Source organism: Epinephelus moara, chromosome 16 (genome assembly GCF_006386435.1).
Source record: "Epinephelus moara isolate mb chromosome 16, YSFRI_EMoa_1.0, whole genome shotgun sequence".
Lineage (NCBI taxonomy): Eukaryota > Metazoa > Chordata > Actinopteri > Perciformes > Serranidae > Epinephelus > Epinephelus moara.
The window spans coordinates 15629008-15649167 of NC_065521.1; the positions used below are offsets into that span (position 1 = coordinate 15629008).

Genomic DNA, 20160 nt, shown 5'->3' on the forward strand with positions numbered 1-20160 from the left:
TGAGTGCTAGTGCAATACTCCAGAGACACTATTACACCACTGACTGTTATAATTCACTGATGTAATGAGTCAGCACCAAAAACTCAGCTCAGCACTGATAAGTCATCTTACTAATTTGTATAAATGGTAGAACAAACAGAGAAACTCAAATATACATGAGCAATATCATGTATCTGGGAACCCTGAGACACGTACTTCATGTTTAAGCTATACTGGTTAGCCATAATCTGATTGGACATTCTTTAATTAGTCTGATACTTTGGGAAATGTATTTATCTGCCCTCTTGCAAAGAGTTAGATGAAAGGCTTGATAACCCTTAAAGACATGAGAATGGTATCGATCTTCCCATGTAGCTCTTGGCAGGAAGACTAATAAGCATATTTCCTACAATTTTGAACCATTCCTTTAAAAAATCAGCAGTGGTGCTCGACACCAAAGTTCTCTCTCCATAAAGTAGAAAAATAATGCTGCTTATACCAGTGCTGAGCGATTCTGCCTGGAAAAGAGTTGCTACACTGTGCCAACTTTGTCCTGGGGACAGTCGGTGAGAGTACGCCCAGCCGCATACACACTGTGACAGGGATAATTATTAGCATTACATGGGTAACGCAACCCAACAGTTATTAATGGGTTTAACAAAAGAAAAGTTTCAGTGTTGGTGTGAGTTTGTTGAGACTGTTAATGGCTCAGTTTTGGTTGTTAGCCTACTGCTGTGTTAGCTCATGCTAACTAGCCAAATATCACACTGACCATTCCCCAGAGTGACTCAGGAGACAGCAGCAACAGAAAGTTTGCTGATCCGGCGGGGAGTCAGGACAGTCTGGGATCAGACCTCTGGTGAAAAAAAGGGTCAAATGCAGGCATTCTGTGTTATTTCAGTTGATAGCTAAAAGAAATTGAGTACTGATACCCAGCCCTAGTTGGTTGGTTGATCTGTCATTCCACCACTTTTGTGCGGACTCAATATTTAAACAAAATTGGATGGATTACCATGACATTTTTCGACATTCATGGTCAGACAATGAATCCTCTGACTTTGGTGGTTTACTCATTTTTTTCCATCATAATCATCAGGTCAGCATTTCAGTTGGTCCAGTATTTTGTAATTTGTGACCAGATAGGCCTTCCCTGAAAAACCGATGGAATCCCCATCAGCTTGATATTTACATTGTGTTTGGTGCAAATTAGCAAATAGCATGCTAACGGACTAAACTAAGATGGTGAACAGGGTAAATATTATACCTGCTGAATGTTAACAGGTTAGCATTGTCAATGTGAGCATGTTACCATGCAAGTATTAGCTCAAAGCACTGCATGGCCTGACTCAGTCTCCTTAGTCTTATTTTCAATTGTATCTAATTTAATGTAACACACAAGAATACCAGAGTATGCTAAACATGCAGCATACAAACCCAAAGGGCAGCCTCTGTTCAAGATACCAAAAGCACATGTCAAGTGTATTTTCTTTTCTGATTTTTATGGCTCCATGCTGGCAATAGCTGTAGCTGGAGGCAGTATGTTTTCAGGTTGTCAGTCTGTCTGTACATCTGTCAGTATGTCTGTGATATTTCAAGAATGCCTTAAAGGAATTTCTTTAAATAAGGCACAAACATTCACTTGGACTTAACGATAAACTGATTGGATTTTGGTGGTCAAAGGTCAAGGTCACTGTGACTTTTTTTCTCGTGAACATATCTCAAGAACACCATGAGGTTACTTCTTAAAATTTGGCACAAACGTTTACTTGGACTGAAGAATAAATTGATTAGAATGGAGTGGTTGAAGGTCAAAGTCAAGGTCCATGTGACCTCACAAAACACATTTTTGGCCGTAACTCAAGAATTCTTAGGCAAATCATGACAAAACTTCACACAAATGTCTATAAGCATATAATGGTGAAGTGGTGACATTTTATATCTAAAAGGTCAAAAGTCAACTTCACTGTGACATCATCATATTTTGCCTAAAACACCTTTCTGGCCATTACTCAACATCATATCTGAGGAACAGAAGGGAAGCCATTTAGTCAGATACTGAAATGGTGACACTAATCTTAGGTGCCCACCTTGAAACTATTGTGTAGATCTTCTGTGCTGCCGGGGGGAGATGTATGTGCAGCATCCATGTTTTTACAGACATGGATGTAAACCTTAAGAGAAACTTAACTGCGGGATGGTATTTCTACTTTTTATGCTTCTGAAGAGGGCAAAGCAAAATATCACTGGGTCTGTCTTCCACCCCCTCCTAAACAGTACCAGGTGGTTAACTCTGTAACTAGTGGTATACATTGCCATTTGATTGTTGCTGTTGTTTGAATCCTTGTGCACCTTTCTCACCGTAGGCTCTCAGTTTATTGCAGCCTCTACTTGGATCCCTCTCTAAATGCCCAGGAAAATAAGCAGAAAAACTGCTGTGTTAAGGTTTGTGTTCTTACAGGCAGTAATGCTTGTTGTTACAATAATATATTGCTATTCCTACTGTAATGCCCATGCGGTACAAAATGCTGGCTGGTATAAACACTAGTGGCCATTTCTGATTTATCTACCGTTAACTGACACATAGCTTCAGTAGTAAGAAGAGCTTTGGGGAGAGAGGAGATTTGTCTTTTTTGATTCCTTATCTGTCTTTGCAGCTGCAGAGGGGTGGTGTTACTTTAGTATATATCATTTAAGTACATGCAATAAGAAAGGCAAGCAATAAAATAAGTACTTTGTGTGTTTATACGCATATCTTTTTGTTACACAGAATAATTTCTGTTCAGCCTTGACTTGTTGACAGCTTCTTTTCAGCTGCACTTGTGTGCTGATTATCAGCCCTGACACTGCAACAAAATTCTTGATTCAAAGTGTATACACACACACACACACACACACACACACACACACACACAAGCATTTTAAAGTAGTTTGAAGCCTGATGAGTTACATCATATGCCAGTAAGTCTGCTGCTGCCTGGGAACACACAGAATTTAAATCAAAGGGGGTTGAGGCACCCACTGATTCAAACACACCCCCGAGTGGAGCAGCAGCTGAAGTAGCAGCATGAATTTACAAGGTACGATAAAGTTTTCAAGTACAGCAAGTAAAAAGGCATTACGCTCACACAGCATGACAAAGAAACAAACAGAGAGACAAATAATGACCTGGATTTCCAGTCCTAAGACAAAAAGCATGGGTACCACATTATTCTGTTTGCACATTGCTCAGAACTGTGTGTATAATTTGATATAATCGGACTAAACTCCCATTTGTGTAGTTGTATATGTGTGTGTGTGTGTGTGTGTGTGTTTTTGCCAGCCAATCTTCTCCGTGGTATTCTCTTCCCAGGCATCATTAATACATCTTTGTAATTTGGCATGCTAGTCCCCAGATAGATTATGGATGTTTTAATTTGGGGGTAAGCTGCTATTTTCACTGCATCATGTTATCATATTTTTATTCCTTGTGGTGGCATCAGAGAGGAAGCCTTTCTGCTCTTCCACTAACTCCACTGATGATGCACACATTATTGTCTAGCACACCACTCTCAACTTGCACGGCGCTGCAGAGGTCAAACCAGTCCTGAAACACAACAGAATGTACTTCCTTTATTGCTGGGCAATAACATCATCTCCTCTGACAGTGGTGTCCGGAGCAAAGCTGAGGCCATGTGCACTGAACTTCAATTACAACAGTCCATAAGACTGTGAGTAGCAGAAAAACAACACTAAAATCTCCCATGTAAGATGCAAGACTTGACAGGAAGGATGATAAATCACAAGTGATGAGAGGTCAAAATGAAAGGGTTAGAACTATATGTCTGTATGGGTCTCTATGTAACCCCTAAATGGATTGATACGCTCACTTTCTTCGCTCTCATATCTGTCCATTTAAAGGTACAATGTAGGGGATTCAGGGGCATAAACTGGCAGAAATGGAATATAATATAATATGTTTGGTTTAGTGTATAATCATCTGAAAGTAGGAATCATTGTGTTTTCGTTACCTTAAAATGAGCCGCTTGTATCTACATTTGTCAGTGAAGATTGCCATGTTGCACTGCCATATTTCTATAGTACCCACAACGGACAAATAGAAAACTGGCTCTAGATCGGGCCATTCACATTTTCACACTGGCCTCCGTCGATAGCGGCCCCTTCGCAAGGAGAGAATCGGAAAAACACTGATTTTGTTTTTAAGTAAAACTGCTTTATTGAGTACTTTTGCCAGTTTAAATCACCAAGTCCATTTGTTTTGGAGAAGAAGAGACCTCTGCAGAAAATTCAGCTCCAAGTAAAAACTTTCTGAATGTCTGGATCTTAAGTTATTAGAGAAAATAGGTGAGCACACATTAGCAATTTGTTTTGGAGAGGAAAAGAGTGTGGAGAATTCGGGCTTCACTGTCATTGCATAGGAATACAACGAAATTAGTTGAGACACTCAAGTGATGCATTCTAACAAAGAACAAAAAACTTATCATTCTAACCAGGAGAAGTTTAAGCTGGTTGCAATTTGCAATCCTCACCACTAGATGCCACTAAATCCCCCTAAATCTCACACACTACTCCTTTAATATAATGTATATGGCTGCAGACAGTTAGCTTAGCTTAGCACAAACACCTAAGACAAGGGGAAACAACTGGCCTGGCTCTGTCCGACAGTAAAATTCACCTAGCAGAAACTCTAAAGCTCACTAATTAACACATCATATCATGTTTGTTTAATCTGTACAAAAATGAGGTGTTCAAACAACAGTTTACCGTTTAACAGCAGGTTATGTGCCAGACTGTTTCTTGGCTGGGCACATGAACTTCCTGGTGTCCCCGCTGGTTGCCTAGCAACTGCTCAGAGTCAGTGCTCTCAACTAACTCTGAGACAACAAGAGAATAAACACATTTCCCAAAATATCACACTTTTTCAGAAGCGGATAGACATAGGGAGGAAATGTTATGCCATTAGCCTTTAACAACACATTTAACAATATGTTAAATCAAACTGTGATCCCAGAAAAACAGAGAGCAATATAGGATTACATATTGATTTGATGTGAGGGTCAATGTCAAAATGTGGAAGAAGTAATTGATAAATAATGGTTGAAAGAGAAATTCAGCTTCCACTTCTCCAAGTAGTATGAACAGAGGTATGAATGTTTTCACGGGGTGGCCGGAAAAGGCCAGAATCTTGGAATGGCACACCAAACCAAAAGTTATAACTAAATTTCAGGGACTGTATTATTCCACTATAGTATCCACCTTATTTTCAAACATGGAAGTAAATAGTGATCAACTTCCGTGGTTTTTGTGCGTGACTTCTGGTCAGCCGCTTTCCCTCATGCTTTCCCTTACCGGAGCTAACGGTGCAAGCTAATTTTTTTCATTTTCAATTGTTTATGTTAGTCAATCAGTTAGTTAGTTAGTTAGTTAGTTAGTCTGTGTATTTTATATAGATAACTGTGCCCAAGTTTCCGTTATCCGGTAATTGCCGGTAAAAATAATTCCCTCTAAACGCGAATAAATCGCACGTCAATCAAATACTATGAACCAAAAAAGCACAATCTATCCTGAGTGAGACAAACTGCATGATCCCCGTCTCCAGTGTAGCAGCAGAGAACCTGCAGAACCGAATCAGCGAAAAACACACCGGGCTACACAGCCTCTCTACCTGAGCAGATGAAGCTGCGGCTCGCACACTCGACACACAGACACACAGACGGTGCTTCTGCATGCCAGCCAAACATGTGCTCAACTGTGAGAAATAAATATGTGAAGTGTACGCTGCTTTTCTGTCTTTTTGTTCTTTTCTTTCTTTCTTTCTGTCAGCGACATACACTCCTAACACAGGACGGGTTGTTTTTATTGACTGAGTTGATTATTAAGCCATAGTGATGCTTGGATCGGCTCTGATAGCACCCAAATCAGCATGTACGCACCAACCATCCAGCCGTTACAACATGATTGAGCTAGCAAAGCAGTTTTGTGTTGCTATGTGTGGTATTTATTCAGTTTTGGGAAATCACGATGTCTAGAAAGCATCAGTGGCTGCAGCTGACAGGGACAGCTAACACTAGCAGCAAAGCTAACATCAGGACGTCATCTGTTAAAAGCCTCCCATTGTCAGATACGACATGAAACTACTCCAGTTAGCTCAATCATGTTGTAACTAAGACTTCCGCTGGAAAAAAATTTTTTTTCACGGACCGTTTATTGAGTTATTACAGACACCGCTAACGGCTAACAGCTAACAGTTAGCCCAGCTAATCTACGATAACCATGTTATTAATTACACACACAGAAATAGTAATGTTTGTTCAATCATTGTGTTTATATACTTTACAAACATGAGATTAGTCTAAACGGTGATATAGTGACGTGAAAAATGTGATATATACATATATATAGCTAAACTCAACAAGGTAAACAACAAGCCGATTCCCATTTACACAGTGGTCAAGAGTGCTGGACCGGAAGCGTTGCACAAAAAACCAGAAGCTGGCTGCGTTCTGTTTTGCCTCTGTGTTTCCGTGAAAAATAAGGTGGATAGAGGGTAGTTGAAAACTATAACCATTTTTAGATAGGAATTGTGCAAATCTGCAGGAAAGCCCAATCAGTCATTTTTCAGCATTGGCAGTGTAAAAACAAAATCGGGGAGTGCAGCAAAATGCCGTCTACCTACTTTTGTTTAATATAGAATGCGCCTTTTTCGGGGCAATGGAGGGCGTGAGCAAGTAACAAAACATGTAGCTCAGCGTGTGACGTAACCAGTGGCATGGGAGGGAAGCCACGGCTAGTCAGTCCTTCTGCGATTCTCTTGTAAGTCGGCCTGTTCTTCACCATCCCCGTCATCTGACGGTTAATGGCCTCTTCATTTGCGAGTGCAAGGAGGGGGCACAATTCCTTGTCTCCTCAGCTGCTCATCTTTACAGTGTCTGTCAGGTTTGCATTTCCCTCTTGCTACTAGCTGCTCGCTAATTCCTGCTATCAGCTGTTTCCTGTTTATCCACCGCCAGTGGGTCACACGTGAGGCGTCATCAACAGCTCCTCCCACAAGTCTTCAACAGCCCCTCCCGTTGCGGAAGGCCGCCTCGTTCTGTTTAAAACTAAAAGGGTTCCGCCAATATGTCTACCCTACGAGGTGGAAACTTGGGCACCTTGGCTCAACTCACCAATCCGGCTCGCAGCTTGCCGGCAAAACAGCCCAACATTCGCGGAAAATCTGGCAGTGTAAAAGGGGCTTATGTTAAAATGAGAGTTAAGGAATTGCATATTGATATACTTACTGGTTTATTTTACAGTAAATGTTACTAACTGTATCTGATGTGCATACTGGTCCTGTTAACATTTTGAGTTCCCCAATCCTGCTTTAATGTGATATGTTTCTGTACATGTACAGGTGATTCATTGTTCTTCAAATTGGCTGTCTGTCCTTTGCCTTAAAAGACACTGATACAGCTTTAATTTGAGGAAATGCATTGATTAAAGGTACAAAACTCTTACTGGCAACAAACCTTCTCAACAACAATTGAATCGTACTTTGTTGAATAATCGTGTGTTCTGTTAAATATTTGTCTGCAAAGTAAGTCCAGTTGTGAGATAAATGTAACAAAGTACAATAAGTTTCTCAGAAATGTTGTAGAGTAGAGGGGTAAAGTAGAATGGAAATACTCAAAAAACACCCAGGTACCTCAAATTTGAGTAAATATAGCCAGTTGCATTCCATCATTGTCAATCTTCTTATGCTTTCAGTATCTGCAGTATTTCTAAATGCAGGCTACATGTTGCCAAATTGATGCATATGTTTTCTCCACCTGCTTGTGTTACGTGTCTGCAGTGCGTCAAGCTCTGTCGGACACTGCACACAAGCAAAGAGTTACTCTACCCCTCCGGTGGAGCGTGGGAGAAAACACATTGATATGGAAAGCTCCTGCTCTCACGAGGTTACATCTACTTTGTGCTGAATGTGGACTGTGTTGTTGCCAGTGGCGTGCAGTGAAATGAATTCATCTCTTTGCAAAATGCTTCCGCAGTGAGATAAAATGATCATACCCTGCCTCGTGTGACTCCAATTTCTCTCTTTGCGGTGGTGTGAAATTTTTACCAAGTGTCAATGAGCAACAACAGCCCCCCATAGAGACACAATGAGAACAAATGTAACCTTTGATCATGGATGGAAGATGACTCGATGGGGGAAAAACAAAAGGCAGGATGTGCACTGCACACACATTCCTTTCTTCTCTCCTACAGAGTAGCTTTTAACGCCATCTCTGTCTTAATCAATATTGTACCAAGGCTGCAAGACTCTTCAGACCTCAGAGACACATTTTTGTTTTCCCATCAGTTCCTTTCACAGCTGTAAAACCACCAGGCAGATAAAAGTCACAGAGCTAAAAGGCTTATGGTGAAAGCAGGACAACACTCGCGTATCTCTTGACCCATGGTTCAGTAGGTGTGTGTGCTGCATGAGAGCAACAAAGTGAAACAGGAATACCATGAGTGTGTAAGACAGACCAGACAAAGTACACTCGCATCGTTAAGGGAGAGTGGGCACACCTACAGTCCCTATCCCTTTATCTACTCTTTGAGCACTGAGTGTGTTACAGAGTAGCCTAGAGGTTGAAAATGTTCCCACAACACCAAAGCCTGAGGCACTTCAAGTCTGTCATCAGCTATCAATGTCCTTGAGAAAGTGACTGAACACATCCCTCTTCACTCTGCTGAATCCCTGAACTGAACTCCCAGGTGATGTGAGGCTGTGGGCAGAGCTGCAGTCTATGTGATATGCAGGTATACGCCTTCAACCCACAAAGAAAGGTCCAGGATTTCCATATACACACTTAAAAATGCACAAGGATACATAAGAACACAGTTTAGTGACAGAGCTTTTACTCCAGCTGTTTGTTTTCGCAAATACCAGATCGAGAGGTGCAACAGCTAATTGAACCAATGGTGCAGAACATGCCGCAAGATTCTCATGGTCTTTCCTCACACCCACCCCGCTGAGCTCAGTGCATAGAGTGTGTGTGTGTGTGTGTGTGTGTGTGTGTGTGTGTGTGTGTGTGTGTGGTAGAAAATCTGTGGCAGTACATGTACAATGTGGGTTTCAGTTTGTCCATGATAAAACACTGCAGCTCCTCAAGACCCAAGTAAAGTTCCCATGTCTTGCTTCTCCAGTGCTGGGTTATGAAACACGGTACGTAGTGGCCATGAACAATACCAGTGAACAATTTGCAGCAATATTTGTTTGTTTGTATTTTTTATTTTGCACAATACTGTAGTAATAATGAAAAATTTGTTTAACTTTATATGATTTATGATATCTCGGTCTCAAGACACAGCTGATATGACTGTCATCACAAGAACTTCATCCGTCCCAGCATATAAAACACATGTTGTTTATATACATAACACGACCAGTGTTTTGGAAATAACTCAATCATAACTTAATACAATATTAACTCATAATACTATAGAGAATCCCCCGAGAACTACAAAGCTAAATGGCATGTCCAGATATCCCGAATACCAGTTTTGGGTCATCAAAGCTGCAATGAGAAATATTCGCGGCTAAAGGCTAGTTCGCATTACACGATTTTCACCCTGATTTTGCGTCGCGGAGACTATCGTAATCTTTTGAGTGTTCGTACCTGGCGACGTGTGTTTCTGTCAGCGGTAGTCTCGCCAACTGCGTTACAACCTGTGTGCACACTACAAGATATCTCCACCGAGCCTTCTCTGACAGAGCCCCAGATAATGCAGTGACGTAACCAAACTATGTTTTTTAACTTGGAGACGACACATCGTAAAGGCATGGATATTCTTTCCAGTGTTGAATCAGATCTGTCTCCAGGGCCTGGGTCCAAACACAACGCGCTCCCCGTGATCCTGTGGATGCCGCCATTGTTGTTGCTTGCCGGCTTGTCCGGCTTGTTTCTAGCATGCTAGATTTCCAGTACCAGTCACAGACGAGGGGGCGACTTGCTCGTAGGCTTGTTCACACATGAGGACTCGTCATGGCAGACTATCTGCCAACTCACCTTCGACCCAAGGTGGCTCTCAAGATCCTCTGCGACGTCAAAATCGCGGTGAAAATCACGTAATGTGAATTAGGCTTAACTGAAGCTTAGAACTGGAGAAGTGAGAGATGAGGATATCAGTCAATGCATCTAAAATAGCATGAGTTAACCATTTTCTTAGCACGCAGGTTGCGCATTACTCATGATAGCTTGAAAACAGATTTGTGACATACCATTTTCCTTTGGCGTATCTGGCACTCAACCTTTGCAGGTAATATTCCCAAATTTTGAAACTTTTCCAGACACTCAAGTTTTTTGACATCTTGCTAGGGTATCTGTAAGACTGTCAAATTTGGTAAAGCTGTTGCAGTGTCAGTAGTGCTGGACTGCTTGGGCCTTATTTATAACCACTGCATGGAAAAAAAAAAAAAAAAAAAAAAATTTGACACAGATGGTGAGGTGGTGAATTGAAGCCAGAATGTAGAAATTAAATGTGAGATGAATCATTATACACGTAATGATGTCTCTCACACTTAGATTCACCTCATACCACACTTCTGTTATAGATCCACTTCATTAACATCTAAATGCAGCAGTTTTATTTGCACTTGTGCTAGTGAGCCATAAGCACTTTTTTATTGTAAAAGATACAAACTCAAATCATTGTTTCATTAGCGTTGTCTCACTATCACATTCTCCACCACCGGAGCACAGAGGAGAGGGCTGGGGTGCTGGTGCAAGCAACTGACAGTCGTGGTCAGCTGTGGAGCTCACTGTGCATAGCTGGATGATGCCAGGCTGTGGCAGGATTCAGGAAAGTCTGGCTTTCCCTCTTCGGTTAATAAGTGTGAATATGCGGAGTCACTTTCACCTCAACCATGTAACTAGGCTAACTGATGAAATTATAATTGTCAGTTGTAGAAATCCAAGATGAGATCAAACAGCATTCAATAACTGCAGCACACAGCATCAACAGTTCTCAGTATCTTCTAAGACTGTCCATATATCAATTAGTATGATTTCAGTTTTCAGTATTTGTGTGTAAAATTGCTGCAGTAAACACACCTATGCTGTCGGGCGCACAAAGTGCAATGAAGACTCGGCAAAGACTGCCACACACACTCCACTTCACCAGTCACCTACCCGACACATCCTCACCACCTGCACATATTGATCAAACTTAACCGCAGGCAGGAACATGCTGCCACTCACTGCCTTTTCTTTTGTTTTTGACCCCACAGGCCACCAAACAATATGTTCTTTCTAACCCCTGGCTCAATCACAAACACCTCAATTCCTCCTGGGTCAGAAAAATTCCTCTCAGTCTTTGCCATGATTCATCGTAAAGAACCAATGATCATCAGCATATGCATCAACATTAATGAGGTGCTTTGCACTGACCATTTAAGATTGAATGTGTGTTTTGTGGCATAGTGTTATAAATGAGGCCCCTGATGACTGACATTAGATAAGGGGAAGATGGAATCATAAAACTATCACTCGGTTTAGATGTCCTTGTCTGAGAATAATTAAAAAAATTAATGTTGATGCAGCATTAATAATGTATAGCTATTGCATGTATGTGTATAAAAACAGAGCATTCAACCACTGATTCTGACGTTAATTACCGTGGCAACAATCTAAGCTTCAAAGCCTCAAAGCATTCCTGTCAGTCCTAATAACAGTGTGAACAAAATAACAGTATGAACTGTTAAAGGACTGCGAAAACAGTAGAAAATCAGTTCAGAGTCAAGAGTGTTCAAATCTCCCCGGCTGTAAATGTCCTTGGCTTTTAAATTGTTTCAAGAGGTTTTATTCCGACAGCACATACGCAGTGTTTTGGAATGCCTGCAATTATGTGTAGATGCAACAGAAATGAATACAATAAATAAGACTGCATGACTGACTTTGAGTCTATGTGGAGAGAGTAGGCACAATAAAAACGGGTGCCATGGTTTGTAAAAGTCTGGAAACCAGCAGGATAGAAACAGACGGTGTTGGTGAATTCAACATAGGGAAATGAAAAGATTAAAAACTTAAAATTAGATGACAAGATCTCGTCTCCTACCCATCATGTAGATTTTGTTTCCTCTTACGAAGGGCGTGGCTCCGTACCGCGGCGTGGGCATGGAGGTCATCGGCTGCCATTGGTCCTTCTCTGCCTCATAAACCCTCACCAATGCCTGTGGCGTTGTGTCTGCTCCCATACCTCCCAACGCATACACCTTTCCATCTGCACAGAGACAGACAAGAGAATCACAGTGTAATAACAGCTTTTACAGCAAAGAGCTTATTATGATTTCCTCTCTTGGTGCAGCGACATTCAATAGACATTTGCTCTCAAGCTTGTTGTCAGGTTAATGTGAGGTTAATGAAGGGAGTAATGTTGCCAACAGCCCTGCAAACAACCAGAGGAAGTAATGCATCACAGTGCCCTTTTGTCCCGCCATTTCTGCTCTACCTGTCAGGTCTGCTATCTGACTAATCCGTCCACACTCATCCAAACAACTTGAAATATTTATGTCTGAGTCTGAGGGAACTTCCAGATAACCCCGAATAACTTTTTCACAAGGACACGGCAAGCATCCCCAACTACTGCAGTGTCATTAGAATATACAGAGGAGCAAGGCAAACGGACAGGGAGAGTGCTGAGCAGGCACTGGAATGAGGGAGGGAGAGGGGGGGATGAAGGAAGAGGAGAGAAAAGAAGAAAACAAGAGAGAAGAGGGGAGTGGAGGAAACAACACAGGAGATGAGAAAATGAGAGGAGAGAACAGGAAAGGACAAAAGATGAGAGGAGAAGAGGAATCAAGAGAGAACAGGACAGGAGGAGAGGAGAGGAGAGGAGGAAACATGAGGAGAGGACAAGAAAGGAAAGGAAACAAGCGTGAAGAGAGGAGAGGAAATGAGAGAAGAGGAGAGGAGAGGAGGAAACATGAGGAGAGGATGGAAAGGAAACAGGCGAGAAGAGAGGGAACAACCATAAAGAGGAGAGGAAGACAACAAGTAAGAAGAGAAGGGGAGGAAACACGTGAGAACAGAAGAGGAGGAAACCAGATGATCAGAGGAAATTAAGAGTACAAGAAAAGTTAAAAGATGAGAGGAGAAGAGGAAAAAAGTGAAAAGAGAAGAGGGAAAGAGGAGAGTACAAGGAAACGAAGAACAAAAGATGAGAGGAGGAAACAAATGATAAAAGGTCAGGAGGAGAGGAGAGGAGAGGAGAGGAGAGGAGGAAACAAGCAAGAAGTTGAGAGAAGGGAAGAGGAGGAAACATGAGAGGGTGAGAGGAGGAAACGAGAGTGGAAGAGGAAACGTGGAGAAGAAAGGAGGAAACGAGGAGAGGACACAGCAGTGTTACATATTAACAGATTAGCACTCTGGAAGTTGTAACAATTTCAATCTGAGGGAGGAAGAGAGAGAAGAAGTGAGAGACATGGAGGGAGAGATAGGGAGAGCGTCTCCGTCACCCAGACAGATGACAGATCCTCAGAGCTGTGACTTAAACTGTGAGGAATAAAGCAATAATAAATCTGTCACTCGGAATGCAGCTCAACACAAGTGTGATTGCCGCACACTACGGCACTTATCACTGAGTAAATCCAATTTTACTGTTGTACATAAAATAAATGACGCAGCAAGGGCACTTCCATCCCATAACGCAAGTCGCAATGCAGCCACGTAGAGAGGCGGGCGGGCGGGAATGGAGGAAAATATAATAATACATTACTCCTTAACTTTTAATACCTTTTTTTTTTCAAATCACCAGGGAGCTAAGTGGGTTGAGAAGAGCGCTAATACTGTAATTGCAAAGGGCCTCACTTACCACAATGTAAGCATGTGTGGTGCTGTAATGAGCTATCTATAAACAGCAGCTTCATACTGTATGTGCCCTTTCATTTAGCCTCATTTGTATTTGCACCACTGTGGAATCCATATAATGACTTTTAATTTGTTTCTGGTAGGATCCCCTTTATCATGCCTAAGGAGAGTCTGCTCTACATTAATGGCAAGGCTGCAAAGGTCAGTGTGAAGAAAGCCAAACTGTGTTAGGGTGTTAGTGGGTTCAACGACGAATCGCATTGCTGATTTATCGCATCACATGATCTGGATATTGTAACGTGGACTCAGAACAGATTCCGCACATATAAAGTTTGGTGTAGCCATAGCAACGCCCTTTCTAAACAACAAGTAGTGATGTGACGTGCGCGAACAGGCCGAGTCTTTGAACCGGCTCTTTGAAGTGAACGAGTGAGCGGCTGCACTGTCTTTCTCCAAATAATCAAATCAAATGATCAAATAATCTGGTATTAATGGATACAGAGTAAATTAATGCAAATAACAAAGAAATTAGGAACTGGCTTGTTTACTCTAAAGAGCCGGTTCACTCGTTCACTTCAAAGAGCCGTTTCACTTGTTCACTTCAGCCGGTTCAAAAACTCGGTTCGTTCACGAACATCACATCACTACTTCAAATCACAAAATCAACCTCATGGAGAAGATGGCTTCATCTTCTGGGGATCATAAATGTCTGTAGGAACGTTTAGTGCACAGCTTAATCAAAAGGTGTTATTATAATTTTCTAAATGTCATTCTAAATGTCAATGAGTGTCGGCAACTCAGCTGCATCCTGAATGGACTGAGTGATTTTCTCCTAATGGTTGTCATCTAACTTTCAAATAGTTTTAATAGTTCATCATTTGTACTTACTTGCACATTAGCCTAAAATGATGGACAGATGTGCACTCTAATTTGAACAATGAGAATTTACGGCATAAAATACCTGCCACACTGGCAGAGTGCTCGAGCAACAATTGAAAGCAGAATGCATTCCTGGCCACTTGTGTGTGTGAGTGTTTGTGTGTGTGTTTAAAAGGGAAAAATAAAAAAGATAATAGGGAGAAAAAAGGAGATCAAACAACAATCAGGGATGTGTGTGTGTTCATGTGGGTGTGTGTGCATCAGTAAGTGTCTTTAAAAGAGCAAATTATTTCACATGCAGGATGTGGGTCTGCGTGTGTGAACCAATTCAAAACAGTACAAAGAAAATAACTGTCAAAACGTCTGTCAGACTAAATTGCTTTCACTTGAGCTTTTACACTTCCAAAAGCTCCTTTGTCACAGCAGTTTGATAAGCATTTTAATGTACAATGAAATGAGAGCCTGTTTTTGCTGAGATTAAATGTAGAAAAAAGCATTTACATGCCTAGAGGAGGCTGCGGAAAAGTTGCTCTTAATGCATTTTATGGGTCACACTCAGCTTTTATCAGGCAGAAATCACAAGATGTAGCATGTTCCAACACTTTTGTCCTACATTAGATGTTCAAATATTCAAATATATGCTAGGAAAAGACAGGTTAAACCTTTCTCTACCTGTAATACTTTATGAAACTGTGCATCACATTCACATTTATCATCATCGAAGTACAAAAGAGATATATTTGAACCACAGAGACCCATCATTTCCCATCCCAGTCTATTATTATTATACTATTATTAACACACACAAAAAAAATCACATTACACTATAACTGACGTAACCAATGTATTCATGTAATACGTTTTATATTTCACCAATAATCCACTTTTCCCTCACATTTTATTAGTTTCCTTGTATAAATTTGTTTCTGTTTGTTTCTTTTAGGGAGCTTATAGTTTGTGAACAAAATGAAATATCTGCAATCTGCTACAAGTTAATTAGATTTTTGTTGTGTGACCTTTGATATTTTGGCAGAGTCACTTCCTGTAGATTCAGATGTTTGCAACAGGCTGTTCTCATAAACTGTTCATACGGTTTCCTATGAAAAGTAATGCACCCAAATTCATATGTATCCCATGTAATCATGAGCCAGTAATTCGTGCATAACCCAAATATTTTGGAATCTGCTATCACATGACTAATACGCAAAATTGAAAATGGAATTACAACATCCAAGTCTGTGATGGTATTAGGCTCAAAAATACGTACTCCCCATAGACTTACATAATGAAAGATACATCTGTTAATGAGTGGATACATTTTATTTGATCCATTCTGTCCAATAATATTTGGAAAGCCTAGAGGAGCCTCAAGATTAAACCATTTTTTTCTCATTCAAATTTGCAGAGTGCTAAACTGGAAATTAGCTGCTGGGCCACTATAAGTCTCTGGTGCTCTTGCTGTGAGGCCCCACAGTGTGGAAGATCAGGGTAATTTAATACTGTGGAAAATGAGGTTTTTTCAGCTCCAAGTAACTTTTGCATGAATGCACTGGGTCCTGCCTCCAATGCTTTATTCAGTTGTCTTTATACATCCATGATATGCACTCCCTCCCTCCTATTATTTTATTATGTACATTTGTTTGATCATAGTGCTGATGCATCATAAACACAAGTAATCACTATAGAGTAAAATTTAAAAAATCTGCTCATGCAACAGTAAAAAATAGCAAAGTTAGAAAGTTACAGAATTGTAGTTTCCATCTAATAACGGTTGCTAAGAGAGATCAACTGCAACTTGAGAAAAACACAAGCGCGCACACACACACACACACACACACACACACACACACACACACACACACACACACCACAAGCAGATGAGGAAAACATCTCAGCATTAACTTTACAATGTGACTGCAAATGAAACAAATGCAGATACAGAAATGCTTCAAGTTGCTCAAGCCATGTCAACTGACTCCTTTTGAGTTTCTCACTCTGTCACTAAGGATTAACCCAGCTACACTGAGAGGGAAATTCATTTAATTTGGTCTCGCCTTTTCCTCAGCACTTAAAGCTTGTGAGCTTTGGTGAGGGCTGGAATGCACATTGACAAGTTAATTGAGAGGTGCACCTTTCAGTACAGCTACCTCTTCATCGGCACAGTCAGGTACAGTGTTCACATTACTGCTGATGAAGCACCAATCCGTTTGTCTCAGCCAACATAGAGGTTGTCCTGTCGCTGTAGGTTGATGGAGCTGTACACAGCCTGAGAGAAAGATTGCAGACATACTGAGGTGTGGGGAAAGCACTTTCACCTCACGTGTCCTTTGTTTGGGGAATCCATGTCCAGACTCATACATAGCTATGACAGATGGCAATGCTTCAAATATGGATGTTGCTGCAAAGAAGCTACATAAAACATGGACGCTTGACACACATCTTCAACCCGGCAGCACAGCAGATCTACACAACCCTGACCCTAAGATGAGCACCCAAGATTAGTGTTACTAATTTAGTATCTGACCAAATGTCTCCCTTTCTGTTCCCGACTTATGATGTTGAGTAATGGGCAGAACAGTATTTTTGCAGATTATGATGTCACACTGAAGTTAACCTTTGACCTTTTGGTTATTCAGTGTCATCACTTCATCATTTTATATTATATTATATTGTTTGTGTGACATTTTGTCATAATTGTTTTGTGAAGCAACAGTGACCTTTGACCACCAAAATGCAATCAGTTCATCACTGACTTCAAGTGGACGTTTGTGCCAAATTGAAAGAAATTCCCTCCTGACTTTCTTGAGATCTTACATTCACAAGAATGGAACAGACAGAAGTATGTACGGACAACCGGAAAACATAATGCTTCGGCCCAGGGCTGTGGAAGCATTAATACTAAATCTATGTTTCTTTTCAAGAGCCCCTTTTCCATTGCAGGAACTTTTCTCATTTACCCAGGCTTTTGAAAAGCCTCGGCGCGTTTCCATCGAAATTACCCGGGGAAAAAAGTACCTAGTAGGGGGGTAGAACTTTTCAGATTACCCGCAATTCTTGAGGGGCGGGCTGTGTGCTGAAGAACGCTGATTGGTGGAACATACTTGCAGCGTTTCGCACTTCCTGGCACGGGCAGCCGCTGCAAACTTTAATTCATTTCTACAGGCTCCACTTCATTTGTGTTTTGATTAAGGATGGGTACCGAAACCCGGTACTGAATTAGCCCTGGGGCTAAATTACCAAAGGCCGTAGTATTGATAAGCGTTAACGGTATCGGTTCTTTTGTGCCGGCGCTGAACTCCTCCACACACACACACACACACATCGACGCGACACGTTAACCGGTGAACAGCCGAGCTACACTCGTTACTGTAAGTGGCATTAACCCTTAGCGGGCATAGTTGGGTATAACACGTTACAAAGTAACGCAAAAAGTAATCAAAGTACGAGTACTTTGATTACTTTTTGCAGTAACGAGTAACCTAACGCGTTAGTTTGCTGTTTGAGTAATCAAATACTTGTGTACATTTTCAAACAAGACATCAGTTACTTCCGTTACTTTTAGAACGCTGGTCCTTCAGCTCCGAAACACCAGCGGCTGTCGTTTGGTTCTAATAACGGAGATAACGTTAAACCTATCAGTCTGAAAGAAGCCACGGAGCTTGTGGCTCGCTACGTGGTCAGAGAAATGCTGCCGTTGTCTACGGTGGAGTCTAAATAGGTGGAGTAGGACTCGCTGACAGACATATTTCAGACTCAGGACTTGCATTATGCCCAGAGGCGGAGTGGCCATCGGGAGTACCGGAAGTTTTCCCGGTGGGCTGCTGCGTCAGTGGGCCGGTACGGCTGGACTGAGAAAAAAAAAAAAAAAAAAGACTTTCGGCGCAGTTGGGCTGGCCTTTAATATGATAACCAATGTTTACAGTTTCTCTAGTGTCTGGCTAATCAACATTGGCCCACATGGGTGTGTCACACCCCTTTCACCTCGGTCCTAGGGCTTTTGGCCAATCACAGCCGAAGGCCGAGGTCCTCGGTCCCTCCTCCCTCTGCATCTGTCAATCAATCAATCATACACACATGCAAAAATGGAGAAGCAACGGAAAGGAGGAGTGGAGAAGTTGAGAGACAAAACAAGGCAGGCACTACAGGCAGATGTTGCCAAGTGTCAAAAGTTGACACATTTATTTTCTGCTGCTGCATCTCAAGCAGGACCTTCAGCATCCGCAGCAGCACCTGCAGCTCTCGTGTCGCCGTCTGCAGGAGGAGGACAACGTGACCGGGAAGGGGATGCTAGTCAGGTGAGGCGGCTGTAAGCTAATGTGATAACATTATTTGGCTAGCTTGTTAACCTTTAGCACAACGCTTGTAGGCTAGTTTGGTTGTCAAAACGTCATTATTGTGTAACGTTACTAGAGCCAGACAGCGCTCAGTGGCATTAGCCAACATCTGCATGGCTAAGTAACTAATAAAATAGCTTAACATCTGATCTAACATTATCTCTTGTGTATTTCCCTTAAGCTGGTGAGCTAAATGCTACTCTGCTGTATATTACTTTGCTAATTCATCAACATTAAAATGAATGTCAGTTTTATTCTGTTTGTGTGGGCATTGTTGGACAATATAGAAATTGAGACAGTCTACATGCACTGTGAAGGGGAAATGTGTATTAATGTGTTGTTCTTAAAGTGTATTATTTGCAGTTTATAAAACTTAAGCTGTACTTATTCAGTATATACTTAAGAACATGTAATTTGATCATAATTAGTGTGACTTACATGTTCACCAGTCTTCACACCATTAAGCGACTATTGCAGACTAACTATTTTAACTAACATTAAAAAATATTACATATTTGTTCTAATCAAGGCCTCAGGTTAAATGATGTGTCATTATCCCTTCAATAATGTTTACATGTATATTTTTTTGTCTCCCACATATATGTGAACATATTTGTTCCACCGCCATCATCCGCTGCCAGCATTTTCCGCCATCACTCGCCGGCCCCGGCCCCTGAGTGGGCCAGTCAGGTACTAAATTCCCAGGCCTCTTTTTTGCCCCAGTCCGCCCCTGATTATGCCTGGTACATGCTACATGCTGGTACATGCTACATGCTGGTCGTCTTTCACGGCGTGTGTGATGTCATCGGGTTATTCTTGTCCTGTTTTTATTACTTTCACTATTATTTGAGTCACTGCCAGAACAGTATCTGTTCCATATACTGTATAAAAATATGTGCCAGCTGACATGTTGTTGTAGTCACCTAAAAGCATCAGCAGATGGCAGGAGCTACATTTGAAGCGCCACACGTAAACTGTCAAGCTACTGTATCTTCCACAGGAAGTTCTGACAAATGTTTCAGAATAAAAGTCTATTTAGAAAATGGAGGGATTCTCTAGCCGAGGTTATAAGGGGCTTTTAATTTGAAACAAGTGTTGAGTTTGAAATGACGGTGCGATATGTTAACTTTACAAAGACA

At 41.4% G+C, this 20160-nt stretch overlaps 1 protein-coding gene across 1 annotated transcript in view; it reads right to left on the bottom strand.

Moving 5' to 3' along the window:
- Positions 1-20160, bottom strand: part of LOC126403394 (kelch domain-containing protein 8B-like) — a 201659-nt gene that overhangs the window by 72983 nt on the left and 108516 nt on the right. The window contains exon 2 of the mRNA XM_050066030.1: positions 12058-12222. Within this exon, the coding sequence (XP_049921987.1) occupies positions 12058-12222 (165 nt within the window). The remainder of the gene's footprint in view (positions 1-12057; positions 12223-20160) is intronic.